This window comes from Diadema setosum, chromosome 15 (assembly GCF_964275005.1).
Source record: "Diadema setosum chromosome 15, eeDiaSeto1, whole genome shotgun sequence".
NCBI lineage: Eukaryota > Metazoa > Echinodermata > Echinoidea > Diadematoida > Diadematidae > Diadema > Diadema setosum.
Window position 1 is genome coordinate 27,375,186 of NC_092699.1, and position 18,123 is coordinate 27,393,308.

General features: G+C 38.2%; 1 protein-coding gene across 1 annotated transcript in view; it reads right to left on the reverse strand.

The window, feature by feature from the left end:
• The window catches only part of LOC140239233 (polyamine-transporting ATPase 13A3-like), a 60,414-nt gene that overhangs the window by 30,376 nt on the left and 11,915 nt on the right, over positions 1–18,123 (reverse strand). The window contains exons 4-5 of the mRNA XM_072319110.1: positions 13,084–13,136; positions 3,510–3,641 (exon numbers count right to left, since the gene is read on the reverse strand). Coding sequence (XP_072175211.1) covers positions 3,510–3,641; positions 13,084–13,136 — 185 coding nt within the window. The remainder of the gene's footprint in view (positions 1–3,509; positions 3,642–13,083; positions 13,137–18,123) is intronic.

The window sequence follows — 18,123 nt, forward strand, 5'->3', positions numbered from 1 at the left end:
TGCTTTCGGGCGAAAGCTCGGTGGTCTAGTGGAGATGACGCCTGTCCGGTGATCAGGAGGTCGTAGGTTCGAATCCTGCTCGAGTATGTACGCCCATGATTTTTTATCATGGCTACTACTAAAACACTGATCAATTCAGTGCTTATTTACGTCGATGTAGGGCAATTTGTCAATCAGTTGCAATGAAAACATCTCGACGGAAGAAAATCATGAATTTGAAAAAGTTCATATCCCTCATTAATGAAATTCTGTTCAGCCATTGGTCTACATAGCATCATGTGACCAAATACAACATTGCTATGACGTTGTAAGATGTTGAAGACAATTCCTGGAGAAAAATGTGATACCGTGATGTTATACTAGTATTCATAGTAGAGCACTATACCATGAATCTTACATAATAGATTTTCAATGCGATCAATAGATAATTTCTCGATAGTGTGTAAATTGGCATTGACCCCACAGACCAGAGCATGTAATCATGTCCACAGCAGTACACTGATAGTCTGCACTAAAATATTTTAAAAACTTTATTGAAATAATCCAACTAGGTTTTTAAAGATCTATTGGGGGAATATAAACAAATAATGTACAGATTCCAGCTACAGGTGAAATTACAGATTCTTAAGTAACAGAAATTTTCTTCAAGGCTGCACCTCTCATAAAACAGTGTATTTCATCCACCTTAAATTCCATAATTTCAAGAAGAGGCCCTAGAGTTTTCATGTCTTGTTTGTTTTAATAATATACTACAGGTTCATAGAGCTACAACATGTACATAAACTTTGAAATTCAATTGCACTTTATATAAATTACCATTGAAGGATGTGGTCGTTGATTTTTCCTGTACAAACAATGGAAAATCAATCAATTCTTGGGCAAATAGACTTTACCCTTGAAAATAGTGTTGAACACTTGGAAATCACAAGTTCACGGAACTGTAAAGCTTAGTTTGCTTAGTAAGAGAATGAGGATAATGTGTGGGCTTATAAATGACTAATCAGTCTCAATTTTCAGAGCATCAATATCATCTAAAGCTCAGCAAACAGTCATACATCTGTCTCATGGCAGATAAACAATAACCTCGAGGGTGGGGGGGGGGGGAAGGTGGCTACATCTCAAACCACAATCACAGCCACCATTTCCACCTCCCGATATATTTTGTAACCACTTGTCTAATAAAGAGAGACGACCTCACTGACCCACAAGTTCCATTCACACACATCTGAAATTAATGGTTTTTGATAATCAACTTTTGCAACGTGATGCGAAAACATCTAATTCTTGTGTGTGGGCACACACACACACACACACAAATTTAGCTCTCGCAATACGATTCACATGTATAAATTGAACAAGCTTGCTTTCTTTTAAACTCTTTTGATAAGTTGCCCTACATGACGCTTATGAAAAGAACAATAAATAACCATACTTTTTTTAATCCCCTTAATGTAATTCATCACTATGGCCCGAATTCACGAAAGGTGGTACAATTGAAACCATGGTTTAAACCACAAACAATTTGTATGGAGCGCCAAGTGTCGGATGGCCTATATCGTTACGAAATCAGTCATTTCATTGACAAAATGACTAATTTCGTAACGAAATAGGCCATGCGACACTTGGCGTTCCATACAAATTGTCCATGAATTAAACCATGGTTTCAATTGTACCACATTTGTGAATTCGGGCCATTAGGTCTACACAATTGGGTACCTGAATGTTGTCACACTCTGGTTATCGTTTAGGTATGCGCAGACTGGGGTTCAAAGTGATTCATTTACAGCAGAGTGATTTTTTTTTTATCTTGTATGAACACAGGAAAAATATAATTATTATTTTTTTTTGCACTGCAATGCAAAAACTGATAACTCCTGTGCGTGAATACCACTACAGATGGCATCACTTGAACGATAGATCACCAATTAAGCAAAACTAGCATGAACTATCCACTATTTGCTCATCACCATCTTATCTCACACATTAACTATCTCTTCATCATGACAGCATTTGAACTCAAAGACAGTCACTGCAAGCAGACACGCCAACAAATATTATACAAATATACCAGCCCTGAGAGGTTCTGGTTGAAACTATGTGCATGAGGTGACTTCAAAAAATAGTGCTACTGAAGTCACCGAAGGCACATGGTGTAACAAGAACCTCGAAAAATGGCCTTGTATATTTGCTTTTTAATATCCTTCCCAATGAATTTTAAGAGTTACAGCAAAGTAAAGTGAGTGGTTTACTGATCTAAAGTCATCTTTTTTTTTCACGCACAAAGTTACAACGTAAAAGTGTATGCATTGACTGTGCGATGCCCTTTATCTCTTGAAGCGGAGACGTCACGCGTTTGGTGGAAAACTGTACTGTGACGTGATGTCTCATGCAAGTTACGCGCTTGTGACAAGAGTGGTGCGCGTGAGCTTAGCAAGTATCTCCATGGCAGCGTGATATAGTTTTTGTACTATTTCCCTAGGGAGAATAGTAAGACGCGAACAGGACAAGGATTTGTATGGTAGAAATATGTTTTGTCCTTTTCAGTGCTCTCGACCAATCAGAGGACAAGAAGTAATTTGTGAGGGATATAATATACTACAAATAGTGAATGGTCACGAGTGCAATGGCACAAAGTTTTGCACGAGGTGAAAGATGGTGCTCTATCTCGTGCTCTATTCAATGAGATGAAGCCGAGTTGAATAGTGCGCCTCCTCTTTCACCGAGTGCGAAATCTTGTTCCATTGCATGAGGAAAGACCATATATTATTTGTTTTATACGACACCTCGGACGTCAACAGATGTGGTCCTCACAGATCTTTGACTTTAGCACAGAAATGGCAACCATTTTCCTTGAAAGGCGACTGAGTAGCACAGTCACAGTCAGCCATATATTCGTACGTACTGGTACGCGAAACCGATCAAACCAAAGTTATTTACAAGACTGAGTGACAAAATACATGCTTGTTAGCGCATTTTTTATTGTTGAGTGCGTGCGGTAAATATTTGCTTATTGTGACATCAGAGCCGTGCAATGGCACAAAAACTTCGAGTCAATCATGACTTTCACGCAGGAGTCAATGAAAATTGGTGATGTCGGCCATGTGATATCCATTTTTGCTCGCAACAAAATTGCACAGCTGACAGAGAGAGCATGCGATGGTACTTTTAACTGCATGTTACATGATGGGCAATCAACCAATCGGATAGCTACATTCTTTTTAGATGTTATATACAGTCGATTCCCATTATAACGAAGTCCTTGGGACCGGCAATTTTCTTTCATAATATCGAAATTTCATTATAACAGAACAAATAAACCAAAAAAAAAAAAAATACATAGAATGGATAACGGTGTGGCCTGAATTTTTACTTCGTTGTAACCGGAAATTTGTTATAACCACGTTCGTTATAACGGGAGCGCATTATAAATCTTTACGTACAATTTACCCCACAGTTTAAGTCACAAGCTGATGATGTCCAAACAAACAAGGCCAGAAGGGAGCCCTCACCTGAGCTTGAAGAAAGTTTCCTCCTTGGGGTCCCAGATGTACTTGACCTTCTGGAAGCGAAAGTAGAGGAAGCAGTCCCCCATGATGACATCACGGTTCATCACCTCAAGGAGTACCTCCTTACTAATGACTCTGGAAAAAGGGAGGCAGGGCAACAATATCAATAATGTTCATCAGTCCATAATTTGCATTATATTGCCTTTTTGTGTAATATACAATACCTGATAACCCACCCAAAGTTAGTTTTTTCCCAAGAGACTTTATTTTCCTGAGGTGTGCAAAGTTGAAAAAAATAATGTCTCAAGGGAACTATATACATTTGTAATTCCAAAGGGATTGCACATGTTTTACAATCTGCACAATGTATACTGTAAAATGAGGAATGTTCGCGTGCATTTTAATTTCACAAATTTCGCGAGTGCCAAGATTTGTGAAAATAAAATGCCATGAAAGTTCTTGTCTACACTGTACGCATTGCACGCCAGTGGCAATTTGCAAACATTTTATGCAAGAAAAGAGGCCATCGGCTCCAATTCGCGAAAATTTCAATGCGCAAGTATATAATATTTTACAGTATCACAATAGACCAGGCAAGATATTAAGAAGACAAGAAGTTGACCTACTGTGGCCCCATTTTATCAAAAGATATCATCGATTATAAATTTCCCTACCACACAGGCTGCCATGGACTTATGATAGAAATCCACTATATAATCAATTATAGGTCTTCATAAAACAGGGCCTGTTTATGGTCTACATGAATACACACCACTTTATTCCTGTCCCAGTGGTAACCAATCAAAATCCTGAATTACAGGTACCGGTACATTACTTAATAATAGCTGCTTTCCTTCTAAATTAACCTTTCAGACTAAATACCATGTCTTTAGCCTGACTAGAATCGTACCTTGAATTTTACGTCTGAGAATTTGAAGATACAAATAGAACTCCTTGGTTTCTTCTGCGATCAGTCCATGTTGAGCAAAACAGTATTTAAATGGGATAAAACATCATCTATCAATGCCATGTACATGTACGTATCTTTGCCAAAACCTGGGATAGGTTATTACATTTATGCCATAAATACTGTCAAGTCTTTGGGTATGGAAGCTGAGACAGTTCGATACAGGCAGTGAGCTGAGAATATTGAGGGTGGCAGAAGCGAAACCTAACATAATCTATTGAAATGGGTGGCATGACATGTACAATGTATTGTACAGTACAGTTCCAATTTATTCCTATTTATAGTATCCTGTATAAACAATATTTATAGTAGAGCAGATAAGCCGAAGAATTGTGCAAAATTTGACTAAAGCATGAAACTTTCACCATTGATAGTACATGCTATGAGACTAATTTTAAGATCGGGAGGTAAGTCTGAGTTGACCTCTTATGACCTCTAGAGGTCAATGACCTCAAAATCTAAGAAAATTGATATTTTGCGTCATTGGTTAATGATAAACACAGTAATGATGTACTAAAACTTAATATTTGTCACAGTGAAATTGTCTTTATGTTCCACAGAGCCTTGACAGGTTTCTACCTTTGACCTCTGATGACCTCCAGAGGTCAATGACCTCAAAATGTCAGAAAATTGATATTTTGCATCATTGGTTAATGATAAAACACAGTAATGATGTACTAAAACTTAATTTTTGTCACTGTGAAATTTTCTTTATATTCCACAGAGCCCTGACAGGTTTCTATCTTTGACCTCTGATGACCTTCAGAGGTCAATGACCTCAAAATGTCAGAAAATTGATATTTTAATGCGTCACTCATAACTGAAACACGATAATTATGTACTAAAAACTAATTTTTGTAAGAGGAATTGCCTCAATGTTCCACTGAGCCTTTCGAGTCAGATTTCTACCTTTGACCTCTGATGACCTCAGATGACCTATGATGAGGCCAATGACCTCAAAATGTCAGAACATTGATATTTGGTGCAATTGGTTGATGACAAACGTGATGTAGATGTTATATTCATTTGTATTACAATTGAATTGTTTTCCTATTCCACAGAGCAAGAGAAATTACTCCCGTGTCTCTACCTTTGACCTCTGAAGAAGGTGACAGGTCAATGACCTCAAAATATCAGAATATTGATATTCTATGTATAGTCAATGGTCAACTTTGAAATACCCGATGTGCAATCATTTATGCTATAATAGAAGAATCTTGTCATTCCATGGAACATTGGTCATTAGCCTGTGCATTATATCCAACTTTGACCTCTCAGGACAATGAGAGGTCACTGAGGTCACATTGTGTAGGCTTACCTGTATTGATGTTTGGCTTCATTGGTGTAATCGTAAATGCTTAACCATGTACAAATCACGCATTGATGTTTTGATCAAAGTATGTATGCATATTCCACAGAGCATTGGTTTATAGTAACATGTCTCTGAAATGTGAGAGGTCAATTACTTCAGAAATAAAGCTTAAGTTTCTTGAGTGATGGCAGTGACCTCAAATACAACTGTTATGTTTGGGTTAGTTATGTAGACTAGCAAATATGGCCATTATCTCGACACTCGAGGAAAACAAGGCCCACGAGACTGATTATACAGAGTGTTTAATCTATTCAGTGTAAGTCTCATAGATCTTTTCCCCCATTTGTCGGACTCATTATGGGACTGGTTTGCCTAAGTGTCAAGCTCATGGGCAATATTTGCATAGTTTCCAGCTGGTGGGCCTGTATTGGCCAGTGTAAAGCTGGTGGGTTGTTACAGTATGACTGCGATGAATGACTCATGGTCCTGGAGTATACAGTCCACAGCTGCGACATCATGGACCATCTTGAAAACTTCGACATACTGTGAGGCCCAACATGCATTCCACATGAAGCAATCCTGTGTATTGCAACTAGCTATTGCCATCCGAGACCTACCCAGGGAATAGATAAGCATTCATGGCAAACCATGGAGAAAGCGGATTGTGCAAAATATTTTGGAGTTCCAATAGGAGGCTCAGCTGGAATCAAATCGCCACAGCAGCTTAAAAAGGTTATACTTCAACCAAAGACTCTCTCCAGACGAAGATACGAGTATCATAAAGTTCAGGTGTTTTGCTACTCCATGCCGCTCAGGACTGTCCTGGAATATGCATGCATCATCTGGGATCCATTCACCCAGGTGAAACATCATGAAGTATGGAATGATCCAGAGAAGATATGCACTCTTTAGCTGCAATGACCATCATATGCAAAACAAGCAGTGTTACAGCCACACTTGAAAAACAAAACAAAGCAAAACAAAACAAAACTACAATGGCAATCCCTGTAAGAAAGTACAGCTTAGGCAAATTCAGCGATGATGTTCTGCATCAAGAACCCCACAATATCCACTCCGCAGGAAGTTGTGGCTCTATTGCTGCATTCTTCAAAAAGGGCAAATGACCAAAAATGTCACGCATCATTTGCAAGAACACAAAGTAGGCCTAATCCCAAAAAAGGTGGCGGCTACTCTCGGCCACTGTCTCTTGTATCTCTTTGAAACACTTCAGGAGAGAGATACTCAATATTCAGCTCTGTTAGTAAAGATACATGTGTCTCTCTTTTTGTTTTTGCATTTGTTTGTTGTTTTTTGCTTCATATAGCTCTTTGGATACCTTCTTTAACCAATTAAGAAAAGGCTCCATGGCAGAATATTACAAGATTACACAGTATAATGAAGAAGAAGAAGAAGAAGAAGAAGAAGAAGAAGAAGAAGAAGAAGAAGAAGAAGAATGAGAATAGGAAACGAGATCTGCTGTCAATGATGCAGAGCCAATACCAATCAGTTCCATGGCAGATCTTAGTCGGCACTGCAAAGGTTTGGATGTCTCTCTCTGTTGACAAAGGATATTCTAAAGCTCCAAGTAAGTCCATGGGGTGGTTTACATTGTCTGGGCATAGAGGGTTGGGTTGGGTATATGAGGATATGATGCTTTGTTATAACAATTAGGTCTGAGATATCTATTTTTTATGTTTGTTTTGACCATCCCGCATGGATCTCCAACGAAAAGGAATGATAATGTGTTAGACCCAGCCGCCACCGTGTTTTTTCAATAGATTTTGATATTACAGTGTAGTTGAGAAAAAAGTAACCGCTCATTGTCCTAGATGGAAGTCAAAATTGAACTGTGTGTGGAATACTCTGCATACAATTTTGGACACACACACACACACACACACACACACAAAATGCATTTTTTTAATGTAATTATTATTTCATAAGCAGCAGGCCATTACAAGCCAATGAGACCAGACATCAATATTCTTACATTTTGATGCATATCTTTCAATATCCTCCAGAGGTCAGAGGATCATCGCTAATGTTCATGTGAAATGAGTACACGCCTTTTGAATTGCTCACTTTTATTGCTATAGAAATACACAATATGTGCATCATGTCAATCAATAAATATTGTATCAGTTTCATTTTCAGTCTTGGATTATTTTTTCTATGTACAAATAAAATCGTGGCAAAGTAAACAACTTTCACATCAAAATATAAACGAGAATACTAAAAAAGAAATAGATGTAATAACGTGCAAGGCAAATACCAGGCCTACATCATCTTAAGGTATACAGGTGAAGGAAATCACCTTATTGATAAACAATTTACTTGACTGGGATAGCGACCACTGAACAATATTGTTTCTTAAAACTCTCTCTTCTTTTCAACAAGTGGAATAAAACACATGCACATACCGGGGCATTAGTTTGGAGGAGGGGTGGGGTGGTGACAGGGATAGTTGACCCCCACCCCATTAAATTCTGAGATGTGGACTATGTTTTGTTGTTGTTAGTTTTTATTGTTTTTTGTTTTTTGTTTTTTAGACAGAAAACTGCCCAAGTTTTTCACTTTAAAGGGTGTGTACAGTTCTGGTCGAGGTGAAGATTTAGCTTTTAACGTTTTGCGAGATATTCAGAAATCACTCTATGAGATGTCAAAGAGCATGCAGTTCTAATGGGTATCAAAAGTTTATTCGATGAAAATCGGTTTTGAAATGGCTAAGATATCCAAATACAAGGTGAAACAAAGAGATCCTAATAAAGTTGTGGCATGTCAGCTTTTATTATTAACACTTTTTGGGATATCTCAGCCATTTGAAAACAAATTTTCATCAAATAAACGTTGAATCCTTCTTAAAATTACATGCTCTTTCATATTTCATAAGAGGCTCTTCATTATCTCACTTAGGAATGTTCAAAACATGAATCCCTACCTCAACCAGTACTGTACAGTCCCTTTAAGTGTGCATCGGATTGTTAAAATTTAATTCTAAAATCCAAAATCTCCCTTCTGTGAGAGGGGATATCTCCTTTCGATAGACTCCTTCCCCCTGCTTGGTTCCTTCCACAGATATAACATACTTTGGGGAATGATAATTTCCCTTATTCTATGAAAAATGTTTTTAAGAGATATTTTTATTTGAATTCCAAAGATGAAAAGGCTTTCCTACATGCACGATTGTTCATTTTGGAGGGCAAGAGGCATTTGCCCCGCCTCCCGAGAAAATATGGGAGGGGGAATGGTGGGGACATAAAACTTTGCCTCCAAGCATTTCCTGAGATTGAGATTTTTTTTCTTCACTTTTTTGACAGAAAATGAATTGTCACTGAACATTTTAGCTATAGTATGCACCAGATTAAAAGGCAGAATCTCCTTTGCATACCCCCTCCCCCACACTATCTTTCGTTATGTCCCCTTCCATATACGCTAAGTGCTTTTGTCCCATTTTTGTTCTATATCATCACAAAGTATGTACTAGATCTTTAATTTCAGTTCAGACATATTAAAGAAAATACCTCTTGTTGGAGGGGGTAGTGTATCTTTCAATTAACAATCCCTCCTCGGTTTCTACCCTTATATTTGGTTCACTCCTTTTACTGATAATTTCCCAAATATTCCATCATAAATGTGTATACTAGATTTTTTTTTACATTTCTATTCTTACTGCAAAGGCTCCCTCGCATGGGAAGGATTGGGGGACAGCCCCTTTCATACCCTCCTCTCGCTGTATCAACCTCTCCTCCATGCATTGATTATGGCTACACATTTGGGTATGGACTTTTTTTTTTTTTCAAAATGGTAGTTCAACCAAGAGTGGCACGAGATCATTGAATTGCAAACAAAAGAATGCAAAAGCTCCATAATGTGGGAGGGGGATACCTCTACCCACATCCTTCTGTCGATTGGTCTTCCTCCATAGATGGCTGACTTACTACACCTCTTTGATACAAATTTCGAGGTATTCCTTCAAAAGTGCCTGTGTGCCAGGTCGTTGAATCTCATTTCTCAAAATACAAGAGCTCTGTCGAATGGGAGTGGAATACCCTACCCTCGCCAACGCTGCGCTTCCTGGGTTCCCATCCATATAGACTTGGTACACCTTGGTGATCCATAATTTTCCAAATATTCCCAAAAACGTATGCATCAGATTCTTAAAACAAACAAACAAACAAACAAACTTCGTCTTTGGGAGGAGGGTAGGTGAGATGCGCCCACACCCCATCAACTTCCGTATAAGTGATGACGCACACATTAAACAAGAGCTACACTGAATCACTGATTTCAGGTCTAAACTTGCAAAAATCCAATCCCCCACCCACATCCTCCCCCTCCCCCTCCGCTGCATTCCTTTGCACCATGAACTTATGCTTTTACATATTTTCCAAGTTCCCCCACGTGAAAACAGATCGACACCCCTTGCTCTGTGCACATACCCGACTTAGATAATTACCTGAAAAGTTCTGCGGAATGAGTAGCCACTTTTTTGGTAACAGAAATGCATGGTTTGTAAGCCCTACATTATAAACAATTATTAACTATTAACTATCGCAATATCAATATTAACATCCTCACATTTCATTCGAGGTATTTGACCTTGTGTGATTTTCATAGGTGAACGGTAATGGCTCGTTAATAAACAGGGCCTACGAGTGCTCTCTAAAACATCATCATGTTTACCATTGATGATGCCAAACTATTCTGATACTTTGAGGTCATTGACCTCTCGAGATCATCAGAGGTCAAAGGCAGAAACTCGTCTGTGTGCCTTGGAATATGAAGACGATGTCATTGTACACAGATATGCTTGTTTTGTACATCCTTACCATGTTTGACCTTTCACCAATGATGTCATACTTCAATATTCTGATATTCTGAGGTCATTGACCTCTCAAGGTCATCAGAGGTCAAAGGTAGAAACCTGTCTGCTCTTCAGAATATGAAGACAACTTCATTGTAAGACAGATATGCTTGTTTTGTACATCTTAACAATGGTTACCATTAACCAATGACATCACAGAGCGATATAATATTTTGAGGTCATTGACCTCCAAAGGTCATCAGAGGTCAAAGGTTAAAACCTGTCAATGCTCCTAGGAATCAGAAAATGGTTTCCCTGAAGTATAGATGCATGTTTAGTGAATCATAACCACATATATCATTCACAAATGTCTAAAAACATCGATATTTTGATATTTAAAGTTCATTGACCTCTGGAGGTCATCAGAGGTCAAAGGTAAAAACCTGTAAGTGCTCTGTTGAATTTGGAAATGATTTCTCTGTGGTATAAATGCATGTTTAGTGCAACAAAACCACATATATCATTTGCAAATGTCTAAAAACATCGATTTTCTGATATCTAAAGTACATTGACCTCTGGAGGTCATCAGAGGTCAAATCAGACTTACCTCCCGATCTTAAAATAAATCTTACGGTATGTACTAACACTGGTGAAAGTTTCATGCTTTAGTCAAATTTTGCACAATTCACGTGATTTTGAGGGCTTATCTGCTCTACTATTATGAGGCCCTCAAACTTTGATTTCTTCCAAACAGAAACATCGGCAAGTCTGTTAGACTGTCAGACAAGCAAACTTTATGGACAAGTTAATTACACGCACTTCAGCTCATCAAATCATTCTTGATCACACAAAGGGTTGTAGGCCTATCTTTTGATTATATACAATCAGTACAGGTAGGTTCATAAACTGCTAGGCTTTATTGACATGTGCTTCTCAGCTGGAAGCACATAATATTATTCTGTCATCTGTACTGTTGGTAGAACTCAAAGCCCATCTGAAAGTCAACCGTCTGGTTTGCAACAAATTTATGACATTTTTATATTGAGTGCAAATATCTACAATGTAGATATCATATCCATTAAATATATAACTTCTTGGCAACACAATGCCCTTTAACAGAATCTGGGTTATTTGCCTGAGCAGAGTTGCCTGATTTTGATTATACAGTGCAATTACAAATTCCATGTTCAAGTAGGTTTTTTAGTGTACAAGTAAATCAAACAAATGTGTATTATGGACATGTCATCAAGATCAGATGTAAGATAAGAGGAAAGGTGTAGGACTAGGCAATCACTGCCTATTACAAGTTTCCCATTGACCTACACAGAACATGAAATCAGAGTCAAGTACAACATGTCACCTTAATTTTGTGACACAGTATCCTATGAATGAAAGCTTCAGCCCACATCTGCCGGTCGCGTAATGCAGTTTATAGGCTGTTGCTGCCAGAGGCTATTTCATGTACGTTCATTAAACTGTGCCGTCTCAAATTCATGGTGATGTCACCGACACATACACGTACATGTATGAAAAGAAGACTACAGAAAAACTATATATCAATTGAAAGAAAAAGTAATGGCCTTTCATTTGAGATGTAAACCAGCATCTTGTCATGAATTATGCAACGTCTCATGACATCTTCTACAACTATCTGCCGGTGCAGTGATCCTATAAACTCCATACAGCTTGACACATATTTGCAGAGATGAGATGCCTACTTTTTGACATAAAAAAAAAAAACAGACGGAATACCCTTTTAAAAAAAATAAGATTTTCATGAAACCACCACTAGCCCATTGGCCCTAGGCCAGTGAAATATCAGAAAAAAAAAATCCCTGGTAAGAATGGGCAAGTAAGTTGCTTCTTTATTAACATTGATGTGTAAATTATAAGCATGGAGACATGCTCAAAATAAAATGTAATCAAGCATGTACAAAACTTGAGAAACATCAAACTACATGCAAACTACTTGGAAAATTTGTGCGCAAAACACGAGACAGCACATCGAACATAAGCAGCACAACAGGAAATAAATCATGAAATACGAAATCAGTCATTTCATCCGACAAAATGATCACTTCGTAACAAAATGACTGATTTCGTAACAAAATAGGTCATGCAACACTTGGCGCACCATACAAAACTATGGTCTTTGTTCGTGGTTTAAACCATGGACAAGATTGTACCACCTTCGTGAATTCAGGCCATGATGTTTGCTCTGTGCACATACAATTTCTGCTAGCTCACAATAAAAACAGCTTGCAACATGTTCAAATGTCAAATTAATTCATCAGATTTTGCTGCAAAATTGGCAGCCGTTTGAGTCCATCATAAGTATATGCCGTCTACATTTCATAACCAGTTAGCCACTCTTTAGGAAGAGGTAATTATAATGTCAAATTATGAGAAGTGTCCATACCCAAATTAAGACTTTTCATCTTGATAGTCATGTCTGAGCATAGATAATATTACCAAGATATGTACATGTACTTACTCGCCAACTTTTTCCCTGAAGATGCGTGACACATGGTATCTCGAGAATGCATCCTGTATAAGGGAAAAAACAAACAAATATACAAAAACAATTCTTAGGAGAACTCTTGCTATTCATAATAAAAAGAAATAATAATAAAAACTATGTGTAGCAAAAATAGAAATAAAAAAATTATGTAGAAATGTGAATGGAAAATACAATATTTGATGTTGTTGATGGTAATGGGAAGAGGAAACGAAATCAATGAATTAGAGAAATTATATATCATGCTGCATGAAGGTCAAATGGTACGTTGAAATTGTATTTGGATTGATTCACAATCTTTAAAATTATCATTGCAGAGGGTCCTGTTGTATTCTGGGTTTGTTTGTTTGTTTGTTTTTTTGTGGGGTGGGGGGACATACAGAATTATGATTGCTTTTAATTATATGAATGATCATCTTGCTACTTTGGACTGTTGAAATTCTGTACTGTAGTCAGATCGTATTAAACATCTCTTCACAAGAACAGAAACCAACCTATAACGTACTGTAGCTACAGTGTATCATGCATCCACCATGAAAACACATCATACATAACCCTGCACAAGTACAATTAGCTCATTACATTAAACAATCTTTTTATTATTCCTCATTTAAATAATCTCATTCTCTTGCAGGTTCCGGACATCTGTGGAATGGACTCTTGCCATACCAAACCCCCTGCTGAAGATGAAGATGCTAGTTGCTCGCACAAATTCTGCTCTCAAAACAACTTGGAGTACCTTTTGTCACAAAAATGGCAGTATGAAGTGGGGGAGAGGAGAGCTTCCCTATGTACTGGGTGTAAGACCCTTCTCAAGCTTACATTTGAACTGACTTCCAATCCACCCACCTAATGTTTCACACCACTCTCTACTAACCATCTTGTTAGGGTGGAGAGCAATGTAAGGTCATAGCTTGACCCGAGGAGGGCTGAGAGTGGACCTTAAGCCCATATCTGGCTAATAAAATTGGAGAAATATACAGCATATAAATTATCCTTTTGATGATACCAATAAACACAATCATGTATAAAAGCACACTCCATAGATCTTACGGAGCAATTGTCCACTTTTGCAATTGCCATCAGGGTTCTTTATCAGATGCCATCTCCAGACAAATAACAGAAATCAAATTGGAGGCAGAAAAAAAAAAATTGAAAATTACTTTATATAATTATGCTCTTGAGCCAATATCATTGACAGTGTTTTTATTTTAAGTGAGCTGATACAAAGAGCTCAACCCAACATAATATAGCATTTCGCTTCTGGAAGATACATGCATGCAATTAAACATTATCTGTGTTTACATCACAATCACAACATCAACATGCTAGATTATAAAATGTTATCATAAAAGTACAATTTTTATGGATGGGAAGCCAGTTATTGCAAAACTGTAAGCACAAAACTACATGATGTTGAGACATTGATGTTCCGCGAGATGAAATAGTTCTAAAGAGCAATATGTGGGAGGTACAATTCCTGAAAGCAAATATACAGAGCATGAGACAATTTACAGTGTATTAAAAAAAAAAAAAAAAGTCTTAGTACTTTATATCTTTTATCTCAGACGAAGGTGTGCCTTCTGTTTTTTTTCTTTGTCCACTTGGAAAACTTGGCAGATTACATGCATACTGACCACTTAACAGCCAATCAGAAAACAGCATGTACCACAGCAATGGCATATTCAACATGTACATTGTAGTACTGAGAGGCCATATACAGCTTTAACACAGTCCCTGCCTACTGGTTGGTGTTGAGGGTCTAACTATTAACCCCTATTAAGTGGGTATCTCATTGGCTCGGAGACTAGATGGCAACCTGGTGGCGACTCAATTCATGCTGGTCGCGCAGTGTCTCCTGGAGACTAACCCGAAGTCGTGAGAGAAATGAATATATGTTCAATGTTCTTGGAGACTTTTTCTAGTCTCCAGCTGGTCTCGGAGATGGCAACGTCTCCTTGGTCACGGCCAAGTCACAGAGACAACATCTCTGAGACATCTCCACAACCTTGCAGAATCCAATTGGTGACGTACCAGAGACATCTCAGAGATGTCGCTGCAACGTTTCAGTGACTTCCAGGCAAATAAGTTGTCACCTTGTTCGGAGATGTCTCGAAAGTTGCCCTGGAGTCACCTTCTTGGTGAGAATGCAATCCATTTTTGGTCTATCGAGTCGTATGAGTCGCGTCAGTCGCTGCGACATCTCCTCCAGTGAGATAGGACCTTTATTGTGCTTTTTTTCTCCAATTGACACACAAGCTGGGGTGCTTTCTTCACTGATTAGCACAGATGTCTGGACTTGTCAATGAACAGAATATTACATAATCCCCTAAATCTGTAGTGTTCCATGTCTTCCTGTTGGACTGAGGCACATCCCTTTTAATACCTGAGTGGGCTTGATAACTTAACAATTAGGGATATTAAAGTCTCAGTGTGTTTTAAATCCATGGTTACATGTAATATCACAATATGTGATTCTGTGTTCTTGGGACAGAGTGAATGCAGTTTGTTATTATCACTAGTGCTACATTGTAGCTGTACTGCCTCTTTCTAACTAAAAATTTCATGTGAGCGCTTGCTATTATGCCCCGTTTATAGAGTCCCCATAAGCACGGTGCAACCTCCATACAAGTTGTGTCGTGTTTACCTCAAGACAGAGGGGACTCTAAATGGTCATGGCACAAAGCACAAAGAACGAATCTGGGGTGAGTTTTGCATAAGTCTGAGGTAAAGATTGTGCTAGACAGCCTAGCGCAAGTCTAGCACAACCTCCGGAGGTTGTGCTTGAAAAGGTTGTGGTTGAACCACAACCAAGGCTGTGGTTGAAAAGGGTCTTTTTCATCCCCGCTGAGTAAGTATAAAAAAACATTCGTTTTCATCTGTCATGTCTTCCGGAGGTCCTCTGGAGGTCCTCCTAGTCCAGAGGGGCTCTGAACGGGGTGTAAAAGAGCCAGACTATGTCTTAATTTCATAATTGCCTAGTGCTTGTTGATGTAAACTACCTGTATGTGACTAAACAATGATAGCAAGCACCACTATGACATGCAATTTCACTTTTTATCAACAATGATAGCTATCTTCAATGGTAAAATTACCATGCTATCAACTGTTAAGCTATGAAGTTTACGAGCTCACGCTGTCAAAACTTGGAAGGCCTGCTAGAGAACTCGCACCCTTGAACTTTTTCCATCTGGCTTCTCTCTGCCCAGGTGTGCGTGCTCAATAGGAAGTCGAGAGTCGTCGTGATTGGATCCGGCACATGCACATTTTATAGTGAAAGGAATGGCTGGACTCGTTCTCACTGGAGTGGTATGGTATGAGTACATTGCAGGCACTGGTTTGATTCCAGTGACTAATGGAAGTGTGGAAAAGTGTTTCAAGAACTGCAACCTGGGAAATGGGCACTTTAGATACAACAGTAACTGATGTTATCTTTAAGGCCATGCATTCACACTGACAATGAAAAATCATGGTAATTCCGGGAGAATAGGAAGGCGACTGTGCCAAAAGCCACCAGAGATTTTGTGCAAGAAAAATCATAAACTGCCGTTACAATTTTTCCGACGCTGTCCAGTAAATTTGCTGTCATGTCGGAATGCTCAAGGCAGGAACAAAAAATATTTGATGTTGAGTCATGTGAATCCCATTAGCTCTTTATACAATGTATTCTTCCTCATGGCTATATACACAACACTCAGCTGTAGATGTTGCGAGTATCATTACATCATCCTCGGCCCGTTTGTCCACAAGACTTCACTGGTTTGTGCCTTCTGAGCAAAAGTCAATTTTATTTGCCATCATTCACACACAGGCAAAACAACCCACTGGGATGCACATGAAGCACTTAAAAATGCCAGAACTGTACAAGGCTTGACAATTATCGCAGCATAAGCCCAGACACCTTAGTACTAGTATGGCAAGTTGCATCATGGATATAGAACTGAAAACATCAATATGTGAATGTGTGTGCGTGTGTGTGTGTGTGTGCTGTTCACACACAATGTGCATGGAAAATTATTGCACGTTATTTTCCCACAAATCAATCTACACGTGTATATAATCAGTTAAAAATTTTGTGTCCACACACAAGAACTACTAGTTTTTGCATCCCATTGCAAACATGAATTGAAAATTATTGTCAATTTTGGGTACGTGTGAATGGGACTTAGAACTGTTTGACAGCAGGCAGATTGCTCAGTCAATAGCCATGTGTGCACTATCTATAGTGGCAAGAAAAAAAAAAAAAAAATCTCACAATCTTTATCTCATGCCATAACTTCACAATATTTTGTTGCAGTGAGAACATCACAGTGTTTCATGTCACAATATTTCCCAATTTCAATTTTTTTTTCAATTTCAATTTTATTTTCGTATTTCTCGATGAAAAATACAGACAAAATATAATAATACAGAATGTCCAGCTCGGATATATACAAAAAGAAATACATAGTACATAGCAGTCGATGTGTCATTTTCAATCAAAGTAAAAGAATGCTAAAGAGAAATACGATGGAACCTACTAAAAAGCAAAGCTTGTTGAGTGTAGGTCCCAACAAAAGTCTAGTGTGGAGAACAGGATGAGGAACACGGATACAACTAAAGACCAATGAGAACAGGCCTACCAGTACCTATTGTGTTTTTTTTTGTGTGTGTGTGTGTTTTTTTTTTTTTTTTTGGGGGGGGGGGGGGAGGGGGGATTTTTGCCAGAGCAGTACAGGCAGCCACATGAACATCCTTATGTGAAAGGATATTTTGTTTGCTAAGGAGCATCAATCGGACTGGTGGTGTATTAAGTTCAATTTGAAATGATTGTATCGTGGGGAGATTATGTATTATCACCGAATTGATCTTAACTTGCTGTCTACCGCATAACATTTGAAAACTACGTGTACAGAATAGAATAGAGTAGAATAGACTAGAATAGAGAATATACTAGAATAGAATAGAATAGAATAGAATAGAATAGAATAGAATAGAATAGAATAGAATAGAATAGAATAGAATAGAATAGATTAG